Below are 12,817 nucleotides of genomic sequence, written 5' to 3'. Positions count from 1 at the left end.
AGATTTCAAAATGGAAGAGGTGCCTGGGTGGCTCAGTCAGTTAAGCATCTGCCTTCAGCTCAGGTCATGATCCCAGGGTCCTGGGATGGAGTCCCTCATCGGGCTCCCTGCTCCGTGGGGAGTCTGCTTCTCCCTCTCCCACTCCCACTCCCCCTACTTGTGCTCTCTCTCTCTCTGTCACATAAATAAATAAAATCTGTGAAAACAAATAAAAATAAAAATATTTTGAGATACAAGTATTTCCTTTTTTTGAATGTTTTTCATAGACTCGGGTTGTTTTAAGTTTGTTTACTCATCTGCAATAGAAAAAAATTCATGCTCGCTGTTTGCCACCAGGTAGGGTTGACATTTCCCTTTGATACTATTCACTGTTTACTTGAGTGCAGGTGGAGATCAGGTTGATTTGCATACTTCTCAGCCCAGTTTCTCCTCTCCCAGGAATTTATCTTGTCTGCCTCTACATATGCATCTTTACTCTGAATCTTCCATTTCCTTCCCATAGCCTGTAAGGCCTTCCAGTAGGATCTTGTCCCTGGAGCCCCTCTGCCCCTTGCTTTTTGCTTAGCCATGGTGGCCTCCTTTTTCTCCTGCCAGGCATGTTCCCATCTCAGCATCTTAGAATTTGCTATTACCCCTTGCCTGCACACCCTTTCCTTAGATAGTTTTATAGATTGTTTTCGGTCTGTCTTTGATTCTTTTGCTCAGATATCATCTCACCACTGAGACCTTGCTTACCCATCTTATCACAGTGCTTTCCCAACACCAGCGCTTTCTATCTCTATTAAAAGGTGACTTTTTTTCTTAGACGTCATGTACTATATTTTTACTTATTTCCTTATTTGTTTTGTTTCCTTATTACCATATAAGCTCCATGTGGGATGAGGGTGGGGACTTAGTTTTGTTCACAGCTCTGTCCCCAGCACCTAGAACAGTCGATGCTCTGGGCACTCAGAATGAAGCAGCTCTCTCATGGGGAGGCAAGTTTGCCCCCGTCTTCAGTTCAGCTCTTGGGATCTCTGAACCAGTGGTAGGGAGAAAAACGCCCATCCCTAGCACACACCGCTAGCAAGCTATCAAAGAGCTCCTATCTGTGTTCCTGCTTTTGGTGGGAGTTACTTCTTTCATCTTCATTTGCTCATTGTACAAATACTGTATCAACTGCATGACTATTTCCACACAAGGCACTGGGGTTCCTAGGATAGCACAACAGAGACGATCTTTGCCTTCCTCAGTCCTCAGCTTCATTGCTTATTTCTCTGACCCTTACTTGCTTCGTACAAGCTCCTCAGGTCTCAACAGGTGCTGACTCTCTTTATGATCAGTTCCTCTCAGGGGTACCTGTCTTTGCTGGCTCTCTCTGAGCTTCAGTGTCAATAATAAATACGGTTGAAGGACATTTATTTGATACACTGAAAGATATCTAAGCACCTAGTGGGAACGATGATAATGGAATAATTAGAGCTCCCCTTTTAGTGCACAAAGTTAAAGCCACGCACCTCACAGCCAAATGGATTGTTGCTGTGTCAGTCCCACGGTGATATGTAGGAAGGATCCAGGAAAGCGAAGATTTATGTTATGCATTTCCAAAACAATTGTTTTTCGAACCCAGGTGGCACAGGGGTACTGTGGTGGCTATATGCAAAGCAGAGAAAGTTTCCCAAAGAAACCGTGACTCCTGAGCAGCTTCAGATAGCTGAAGACAATCTTCAGGCGCTCCTCATCTATGCCATTTCAGCCACAGTTTTCACAGTGAGTATGGGCTTGGGTGGATCTTTCAGGTTTACATTTTTATTTACAGGGATCATTAATGGAGCAGAAACTCACCTCTAGCTATTGCATGCCTAACCCTGATCTCCATTAGATAAAATCTCTGACCTGGTGTGGAACACTGAGAAGTCTTCAGAAGGCTTCCCTAATTGATTGAGTGTTACTTGATGTAACCTTTTATTCTGCGCTGCCTGCTTGTTGAGAGAGGAGTTTCACCTAGAATATTTACATTATCATTTGTAAGAACATATTATCTTACTGTCATAATATAATTCCTTTTTAAAAATAGTTTTCTTTACTAAAGTGTGTTAAGAAATATACTACTTCATATCATTTCATTTACTTGTTCACTAATTATTTTCCCGTTATTGCTTTTTAAACTTCAACAACATTATTCCAAGTTGGAGGTGAGCTTTGCTGCCTAGTCACCATACAGTAAATTACTCATGAACATGTGGTTAAATAATCTGTACTCATACCTTTGGTTCATCTCCTTCTCTCTGAAAAAAGGAAAAAAATCTCAGACCATTTCTTGGACCAATCCCAAGCTTTTAATTGAGCTTTAGAAATTAAAAAATAAAGCCACCAAAAAGACACTGGTGCCAAAAAGTATTTGTTTGTTATAATTAATCATCTTTTAAGTACAATTCTTTTTTTTTTTTTTTTTTTTAAGTATAGTTCACCTGACTTCACCCAGGGCCCAGTGAGGGTGTGCAGGGCAGGGAATCTGACATCGACCCTGCTGTTTAGGGGCTCTTGGTCCTATAAAGGAGGTGAGGTACGAATACCCCCTCTGCTTTCATAGTCATGGCACATGGTCTTCTCCCCCTGTTTTCAGAGTAACAGGTGTGTATCCATCCAAATAAATTCAGAGCCTCATGCTGACTGACAACACATTTTGATTCATAATGAGTAGAAAGGGAAAGGTAGGAGAATTCTAGGATTTATTAATAAACTGAGAAATCCTTTATGTTTAGCTTTAAGGACATTTTCAGTATACAACTGAGAATGCTAAGTGCCTCAAGACCGATAAAGTATTTTGGGGATTCAGAGACTAATCCTTCCCTCATTTGGAAGGAAGGGTTATGTTAAAAATGTCCACCATTGTTCGGTTTCTGTTTTCACTGCTCAAGACAGTAACCGGAGCCTTTCTCTGCATTCTCTGCACACAGGTTATCTTGTTCCTGATAATGTTGGTGATGCGCAAGCGTGTTGCTCTCACCATTGCCCTGTTTCACGTGGCTGGCAAGGTATTCATTCACTTGCCGCTGCTAGTCTTCCAACCCTTTTGGACTTTCTTTGCTCTTGTCTTATTTTGGGCATACTGGATCATGACACTTCTTTTTCTTGGCACCACTGGTAAGGAGACATGCTGCTTCTTTCTCTTAGTGATGATCTGATTCATATTAAATTATTTTAAAACTTCAGATATAATTCTTAGACATTTATGACTGAGGTCTGATCGCCGTCAGAACTAGCGGTGGTTATGGCTCTTCCCCAACCCATTCCCTATGCGTGGTTTTTAGATCATCCTAGCAGAGTGGTTCTAAACCAGGTCATGGCTCTGAAGTAAACTCCAGGACTGATTCAGACATTTGGATTCATTCTCAGATGAACAGATGAATGCAGTGTGGCTGTGAGGTTGCCTTAAGCCCCAGTTACAGCCAAAGATCAGCTTGCTTCCTTGGGATTTTCTTGTTTGGAAAAGATTTGAACCTAAATAGAGTTCCTCATGATGATACCGTTTGTCGTTAGACTCTCAGACTTGCTTGCAGCCACACTTCATATCAAAAGTGACCCCTAAATGGAATTAATGGTGAGGAATGGCATAAGGATCGTAGGCTTATATGTAACCTCTCTGGCCATTCAGCACACGTTCACCAATTGAATATAATATTAATTTCCATCCTTTGCTAATGATTTAGATCTGTAATTATTGGATGAGTCATAAAATAGCTCTGAAAAAAAAATGGAAGTGTTTGAAAATTCATGCCTAAATTAACCAATGTGGTAGGAACTATATTCAAATAGAACACCTTTTAAAAGCTATATGATGCCTTTGGGGAAAACAGAATGCTTAATTATACAGTGTCTGGCTTCACAACTTTTCAAGTGATAATTATTTTTGTCTCCTAATTAAATAGTGCCGCGATTGTAAAGTTGGTGTTTTGGGGGTAGGGGAGGCCTGTTGTTGGAAATTAGATTAATCCCTTACATTGAATAGCCCTATTTCTTAGTTTGCACTTTATGTGCTTCTCTTTTCCTTCCTTGATCTTTTCCTAGGCAGTGCTGTTCAGAATGACCAAGGCTTTGTGGAGTTTAGAGTTTCTGGGCCTCTGCAGTACATGTGGTGGTACCATGTGGTGGGCCTGATTTGGATCAGTGAATTCATCCTAGCGTGTCAGCAGATGACTGTGGCGGGAGCTGTGGTAACGTACTATTTTACTAGGTGAGAGTTTATACTAGCCAAGAAAACTTAAGATCATCTAAGTGATTGTGTCTGAAGGAGATGGAAGTGAGGCTGGTAAGGGTTTCATGTCTTTAAAAAATAATTGGAAGTGAATATGACAAAATGTTATAGCTCATCATTCTGGGCAGTAGGAACATGGGAGGTTGTTATTTTAAACTTTATACTTTTCTGTAAGTTTCTCAAGAAATTAATCAGAACAGCAGGTCATGATATAATTTCAATTATATTTAGCAGAAGAATAAATCTTGTAGTGTTTTTTTGTATTCTTGCCTCATATAAAGGTCCACTGGGGCGCCTGGGTGGCGCAGTCGGTTAAACCTCTGACTCTTGGTTTTGGCTCAGGTCATGATCTGAGAGACTCTCTCCTTTTTATGCTCTCTCTCTAAAATAAATAATCTTTAAAAAAATTAAAAAATAAAGGTCCATCAAAGGACAACATGCCTTCTTATTTTGTTTGGATCAGAACAAGTATTGTAACTCCCTTTCCTAACTTCAGAGCTAAATACAAGCTGTAGGCCTTACAATTTTCTAATACAGAGGTACCAGGTCTAGATTGAACATTTTTTTTTTTAAAGATTTATCTATTTATTTGAGAGAAAGAGAGAGAGAGCGGGTGGGAAGGGGCAGAGGGAGAGGGACAGAGAGTCTTTTAAGCAGACTCCACGCTGAGCACGGAACCAACATGGGGCTTGATCCCACGACCTTGAGATCACGACCTGAGCCAAAACCAAGAGCTGGATGCCTAACTGACTGCCACCCAGGCACCCCTGAACATCTTTTTCAGTTCCATTTTTTGATTGTACTTTTATCTCCGTAAGTATTTACTAGTAAAAGCTTTCAAAGCACAGTTTCATTTTACTTAAAGTCTTAGCGCCTAAGAACCCCATGAAACCACCATAGAGAAATGAAACATTAATTTTGTTTGGTACATCAGTAGCATTTGTATTAGTTGTATATTACTTTGCCATTTTGTCACAAAGCTAGAATTTTTTTTAGACAAACTAATTTTTTCACTGCATTGGGCTTAAACCATTCCTATACTTAGCCTTTGTTTTAATTGTCTTTTTGGTTACTTCTAAAATAGGGATAAAAGGAATTTGCCGTTTACACCTATTTTGGCATCAGTGAACCGCCTTATTCGTTATCACCTGGGTACGGTGGCAAAAGGATCTTTCATTATCACGTTAGTCAAAATTCCACGAATGATCCTTATGTACATGCACAGTCAGCTCAAAGGAAAGGTAAGGAGAAAATACTTTTCTGGGCTTTCTGTGGTCACACCCCAGACCTCAGCTCTGCATGTGGTAAAGCTCCCAATGACGTTAAGTCCATAGCTGTGAATGTTTTCTTCAAAATCCCTGCAAGGCAGAATCTAGCCCTCTCCCTTGTCCCCCACTCTTGCTCTCTATATGCTCTGGCAAAATCCATCATATCACTGGTTTCCCAAAGTATCCTGTGCTTCTCTTACTCTATGTTGACTCATACCTTCCTCCTTGGAGCCTCCTCCCTGTCCCTGACTGTGAAGATAACATGCATTTCAACACAGGTTGGCTCACATGCCACCTCTTCCCAGAAACCTCCCCTGATTTCCTCCTCCTCCTTGATGATGTCATCTCTGTTTTCCACTCTCATAGCACTAGGATCTTTTGCATATTCTGATTCTAACCTTTTTTTATGTTTTGCTTTTTTTTCTTCTACAGTAGTATAAGTCCCTTTCCGGTCTTAGGTATCTTACTCTATCTTATATGCAACAGGTACTAAATATCTGTTGAATTAAATTGATTAAAAATAATTTAGCTATTACATTTTGAGGGAAAAGAGGCTGGTGGGTGTGGAGGCCTTGAAACATAGGTTGTGATTTTTTTTAACTTTTATTTTTCTAACATTTGGAATATTCTGTATGATGGTTTGATTCTTTGGTTTTTAATTATTTCAAATTTTTGTCCTTTCCAGGAAAATGCTTGTGCTCGATGTGTGCTGAAATCTTGCATTTGTTGCCTTTGGTGTCTTGAAAAGTGCCTAAATTATTTAAATCAGGTAAAATATTTAAAAAATCAATCTAACATTCACTTTCTTTTTTTTTTTTAATTTTTTTATTGTTATGTTAATCACCATACATTACATTATTAGTTTTTGATTCACTTTCAAAGACAGGTTCATCGTTTCTTCTTCCAAGATAAAATAATTAACTTGTTGTTGTACATTGTGGCTTGTTCAGGTATGTCTATTTCGATCATATATTTTTTAAAGATTTTATTTATTTATTTGAGAGAGAGAGCACCCGTGCCTAAGCAGGGGGAGGGGCAGAAAGAGAGGGTGAAGCAGCCTCCCCGATGCAGGGCTCAGTCCCAGGACACTGAGGTCATGATCTGAGCTGAAGGCAGACACTTAACCAATTAAGCCACCCAGGTGCCCCTATCATATTCTTATTTTTAAAAGTGACATGTATTCTTACCGAGGCTCGTTATTAATTAATTGTAATGTAAGGATAAAATATCATTAGGGTTCATCTTTCTGGAAAGACATGTATGTCTTATCCCTTAATTAACATCCTTTCATCTTTGATTTTTCCCTAAGAACCTGTCTACTGTAGTCATATTTCTTTAATTTTTCTTCTAAATGTTGTTTGAGGGGCACCTGCCTGGCTCATTCCATAGAGCATACGACTCTTAATCTTGGGGTTGTGAGTTCAAGCCCCACGTTGGGCGTGGAGCCTACTTTTTTTTAAAGGAATGAATGAATGACTGAATGTTGTTTGAAACCTTTAGTTTAGTGAAAAGTCACCGTGACACTTAAATTCATTTTTTCCTGCAGTTCTACTATTGTTCAAGACTAGTGTGCTCTTTATCCTGGTTTTTTTTGGGAGGGGGGCGGGGGAGGGGATCCAGCTGCTTGAAGACATGATACTAGCCCGGGAAATATTATCAGAGGAAATGCTATCATTTCTCAGGTCAAATGGCAGAACTGGTATTACAGGATAACTTTTTTTAGGGAGCAGTTTGGTCCTCTGTCTTGCTGTGTCTGGGTACACAGGACTTGCCTGGAAGCACTCTTCCCATCTTTCTTAAATTTTTTTTTTTTTTAACCACTTCTCTCCATTCCTTGAAAATCAATTGTCATCTGCCAATGCCCTCTTCTAATAGACCAAAGATAAAAATAGACTCTCACCATTTATGTCTTAAGTGATTCAAGAGTTGCAGTGCATTTTCCATTCACTCAAGGATAGTCTGAGGGTGGTAGTCCTGTGGCTGTGGTAGTGAGCATGCCTGGAGTTTGCTTTATTAGAGTTCTGTGGTTAATATGAAAAAGCAGGCATGACATTTCATTAGCAAAGTAAATTCTTATAGATTGTAATACCATATGGATGGAAAGTGTTTGGAAGGTCATTATTAAAAATAATTAGTATCAGCCATAGCAATCTGAAAAATTACATTCTTTAAAATTCAGAATGAGCCTTATCAAAAAGTTGATGGATACGTTTTGTACCCATCACTAAATAGCTCATCTGCAGAGAGAGATGCTAAACCCATCTTTCCAGTCTCAGTTTCTACCACCTTCCCACAGGAACCTTTTGCTCTCGCAGTTAACCAAATATGCCTGGAATGACATCCTTCCAACACTTGAGTAACTCCTACTGATCCTTAATGATTCTGTCTGAGCATCACCTCAAAGACGTCTTCTCTCAGTACCCCAGTCCATCCACTGACCTTTCACAGCACAGGTTCATACCTCTGTGAAAACACTAAGAACATTAAACGGAAACCATCTGTTTCTATCTTTATCGCCACCTTTAGACCATTAGCTCCTCAAAGACAGGGATCTTAGTTTCTTCTCTCCAGAGACTATCACAGTGCTTGGTATAGAATAAGTGGTCTTTAAGTGTTTTCTGAATGAGGGGTGCCTGGGTGGCTCAGTCAGTTAAGTGTCTGCCTTCGGCTCAGGTCATGATCCCAGGGTCCTGGGATCGAGTTCCGCATTGGGTTCCCTGCTCAGTGGGGAGTCTGCTTCTCCCTCTCCCTCTGCCCCTTTCCCTGCTCATGCTCTCTCTCAAATAAATAAATAAAGTCTTTAAAAAAAATAAATGTTTTCCGAATGAATTATTGATCAGTGAATATTTGGATTTTAAAAGACTAATAGGGTGATATAAAACCAGAAGAAAGAGTCTCAAAAAGGAGATGTGTGGTTATACTGAAGGAAGAGAACAAATCACATGATGTTAAGATGCTCAGTAACCAGGTGGAAAACCCCAAAGTTCTCAGCTCATCCCAAGCTAAACATTAATCAGCAATTTCGTACAAAGAGTCCTGAGATGTGTATCCACACTTCAAGTTGGTCTTTCTTATACAAGTTTTGTGCAGTTTGGATCTTCATTGAAGATTCAAGGGAAGCATTTACATAGTAATAAATAAATGAGTGAAGGTTTAGGGAGAATGATTCCGAACTAGTAGTACACTTGGTTCTGTTTGGGAATAGGAAATGCTGCACTCTGGGGACTGATTCCCAGGCTGCTTCACGTCTCCTGTTTGCGCAGGAATTTCATTTGAAGTGAGATCTTATTGAAGACATTAGAACACCTCCTGGCATAGAGGTTAAGCCTAAGTATCAGTTGCCAGTGGAATTTTTTTAACCTTGTTCCTGTGAAATGTTTCAGAGCCGGGTGGGCACCCATCCGTTTAAAGTATATGAGATAGTAGGAATCATGGCAGTACTGAATAGATGAGCTCTAGAGACTTTTCTAAAATTTGAAAAAAAGGAGTAAGGCCCAAGAGCAATCTGCTGGTGTTTGAAGGGGCATTCTTCTCAGCACCGTCACATACGTTTGGCAGTTACGAGGTTAGTGCTCTGCTAGAGATCAAGCCAGAGCAGTTTGCTCACACCTTTCCTTTTGTCTCTGGTGTTTATCACCGCTTTCTGAAAATGAAGTTCCTTTTTCCCCATACACATTGGATTGAGTCCATACTTTGATAGCCTTGTAGGAGAAGGCACAGTGGATAATTGGGGGTATAGATGGTGGAGAGAGCCCAGATATTGAAGGTGTGTTTCAATCCCAACAGTTTAACTCTTTGGCCAGCTCAGTGAAACCTCAGAGTCTCAGTTTCCTTCTTTAGGAAGGAAGGAGTGGAGAAAAATATTCCTGTCCTCATTAGGCTTTAGGTAAGGATGCAATCTAATGCAGGTAAATCAGCGCTTACAGTGCCTGGCTCTTGGTCCTCACCTCGTTAAGTGTTATTGCTCTTCCCCGCTCCCCTCATTTTATTGTTTTATAAAGAACTCCCAGTGTTTTACTCTAAGATAAGAGAGTCTGGCAAAGATAAAACAAGAGGTAGTTCTAAAGATGTATCTATTTTCTTTAAAAGTAAATAGAATGTAAAATACTGAAGAGTTTGGAAAACCAAGACAAAACAAAACATCACCCATGATCTCACCATGCTAACATAAGTTACCTTCATTGAAATACTTACTATTAGCCTTGAGAAAAAGTTTCTAATATTTTACTTGAGTGCAGTAATGTCTTATCAGACGTTCCTTATAGACTGTCTTATCAGTCTGTACACATCATCTGTAAAATGGGGATAATAATAGTATCTACAGTGCCCATAACCATGAGGATGCAGAGGGATGGTATCTTTAGTACTCCCAGCATGTGCCTGGACACAGCAAGTCCTCTGTAATGACAACTCTTACTCTGTAGTACTGTTCACAGTTTCTTTTACATTTTTAAAAAATGTTTTATTTACTTATTTGAGAGAGAGAGAACGAGCCGGGGAAGGAACAGAGGGAGAAGCCGACTCCCCACTGAGCAGGGAGCCCAGTGCCAGGCTCGATCCCGGGACTCGAGGATCATGACCTGAGCTGAAGGCAGACACTTAACACACGACTGAGCCACCCAGGTGCCCCTCATTCTTATTTTTCAAAAATTTCTTGTCTAATCACCTGTTTACATTCTGAAATTATCTTTGGAGTGTTCAATAGAGTACAGTGAAATAATACTAATTATAATGCCGGCTAATATTTATTGAGCACTTACCATATGTGCCAGGCACTGTGGCTCACACTTTACATGTAGAGTCTCCCATTCAGAAATCTGTTTTGTCTACTCTTTGGAAATGGTTAATAATTAGTTAATGCCCGTTGCATTGTTTTCCTCCTGTCCTTTCTTTTGCTGTCACTCCTGAGATGAGTTTGCAACTTTGAAGTCAAAAGCCTTGAGTAGGGCTGGACGACGCAGACCCCTGCTGGGCCAGTTGAGGTGTATTATGTTACTCATGGAAATGAATGCATCAGACAGGGTCCAAGGAGGTAGAGAGTGGTAGAGACTGGTAAGCTGGGAAGTTCATATTCCATCCAAAGAGGGCAATCACTTCTTAGCTCTGGTATACTCTTGCTATGTGAGAATTTATTGACACTTTCTAATTCTTCCAGTTTCTCAAGTGAAGCCAGAATTCTGGATGTTTGCATTTTATCTCCTGCTATTAAAATGTTGACAACTAATAAAAAAATAACTGAGTGAGCCAGAGCAAACAAGGTATTTGGGCCACACAACGTCGTTGACCATGGGCCCCCAGTTGCCAGTGCTCGGAGAATTCAGAGGATAATAGCAGAGGAGTGTTGATACAGAGGTAGAGGAGACCAGAGTCCTTTGGCAGCACAGTATGAATTTCCATAAGCTCAATCCATGGTCCAGTGCCAAACTGCATGGAAAATACGGCTGGCTTCAAAAACGACCTTTGGGTTTTCAAAATAAGTCATTAATTATTTATAGCATAGCTGCTAGAGTTTTGCACATAAACAGAGTGAACTGTGAACTGCTTTTTGTTTCTGCAAGTGCTTATCTTAATGTGTTGGGAAGGTGATTGTATATCTCATCTAACAGAATTCACTTTAGGTGGAGAGACTGTTAGAACTAGAATCTGTTTCTTGTGGGCATTACTCAGGCCTTGGTTTACTTCGACACCATTTGGAGGTAGTGCTTTTAATACTGGAGGGGATCTGCTTTCTGGCTGCCAAACTTTTAAGATTATAAAGCTCTTCTTAACATAGTATGAGTGGGAATTGCAAGGAATATTTTTTGAGCACCTACTACCTGATAATATACTAAGCACTTAATCTATATTATCACTTTCTCTCTACAACTCTATAAGGAAGGCTCATTTCCTCTGTAGAGGAAGTTGAGACTAGCATCTTGTGGCAGACCGTATGACCTAGAGATGGAGGAAGTTTCCAAATCTAAGTTTGTGTAGTTCTTGCCACGATATCACCCTGTTTCCCATATAAGTATATACCCATTTTATGCGACATAAAGAAGACTATAGATTATTATAGAGAGTATGCAAACATCTCAAACTTTCGTGTTTCATGCTATGAACTAAAACAAGTGATGGTTTTAAAGACAATTTAAGATTTGCAACATATTTTTAATTCTTATATCTCTTAAAAAGTCTAAGAATTTAGGGGCGCCTGGGTGGCTCAGTCATTAAGTGTCTGCCTTCAGCTCAGGTCATGATCCTAGGGTCCTGGGATCGAGCCCTACATCAGGCTCCCTGCTTGGCGGGAAGCCTGCTACTCCCGCTCCCACTCCCCCTGCTTGTGTTCCCTCTCTCTCTGTCTCTCTCTCTGTCAAATAAATAAATAAAATCTTATTAAAAAAAAGTCTTAAGAATTTAGAACCAAACTGAATGAAACAGATGGTGTAGGTGGGACTTTTTGCCCCCTCCATTCCTCACTCAAAATAAGAAAGGGGTAATTTTAATTACTTTTTCCCTTATTTAATTTATAATGATCCACACATAGAGTTGCACATATCTGTTCCCTTTCCCTACCATTGTTGTCTAACTCTCCCCTACTGAGTTATTATATAAAGATTTTAAAGAGAATTTTTAGGTCTGTAAGTGAAGAAAGTGTGGAAATGTAAACGCTGTATTCTGGGACCCAAGCAGGCCTGGGTTATCTACATGGGAACCTTCTACCCTAACATTTTCTTCCATGTGACCAGGACTTTCTCACCTCATCCTGTCAGACACCAATGTTACCAGGGACCACTTGGGCCTAACAGTCATCCTTTTAAAATGCTTCCTGGAGGGTGATCACCTTTTATCTTGCTTCTGGGAGTTATATAGCCTTAAGCCTCCATCCTGCCTGAGCAATTGTTGGGCACTTGCTAAATGTTAATCATTGATGCCTCTCTGCGGGCGGTTTAGCTCAAGATCAAGAAGGCTGTCTGAGAAGGGAGGTGGGCTGGAAAAATCTCAGCCAAGTAGTAGAGCAGAAAGTTCAGAGAACAGTAATAGGGAAAGCCACAAAGAACTCAGAATTTCTTGAGAATCTTAGTGTGAATCCTTGCAGACAAGGAGGTATAGAAGTGGAAGGAAATTTTCACTAGCCTGCTGTGATCTGTAGTACAGTTTTCCTCCTGAAGAGGTCATTTTGACCTCTGTGTGTCACATGCAGCTCATCTTTCTGCCTTGGGAGTGGGATAAAGAGCTTACGAAATATCCACTTAACTTTTTTCGGTTAGGCTGAATACAAAGGAGTTGCACAGATCTGTAGGAATATTGCCAAGAAAGCTAAATTTCTATGAGC

General features: G+C 40.2%; 1 protein-coding gene across 4 annotated transcripts in view; it reads left to right on the top strand.

Annotated features, from left to right (window-relative positions):
- Positions 1–12,817, top strand: part of SLC44A1 (solute carrier family 44 member 1) — a 197,130-nt gene that overhangs the window by 115,191 nt on the left and 69,122 nt on the right. For all 4 annotated transcript variants that reach the window (XM_027614815.2, XM_027614816.2, XM_027614814.2 and 1 more), the window contains 5 exons: positions 1,610–1,749; positions 2,940–3,126; positions 4,051–4,216; positions 5,322–5,478; positions 6,191–6,274. In XM_027614815.2, the coding sequence (XP_027470616.1) occupies positions 1,610–1,749; positions 2,940–3,126; positions 4,051–4,216; positions 5,322–5,478; positions 6,191–6,274 (734 nt within the window). The remainder of the gene's footprint in view (positions 1–1,609; positions 1,750–2,939; positions 3,127–4,050; positions 4,217–5,321; positions 5,479–6,190; positions 6,275–12,817) is intronic.

Source organism: Zalophus californianus, chromosome 13, assembly GCF_009762305.2.
Source record: "Zalophus californianus isolate mZalCal1 chromosome 13, mZalCal1.pri.v2, whole genome shotgun sequence".
Classification (NCBI taxonomy): domain Eukaryota; kingdom Metazoa; phylum Chordata; class Mammalia; order Carnivora; family Otariidae; genus Zalophus; species Zalophus californianus.
This window is presented reverse-complemented; position numbering and strand designations above follow the sequence as displayed.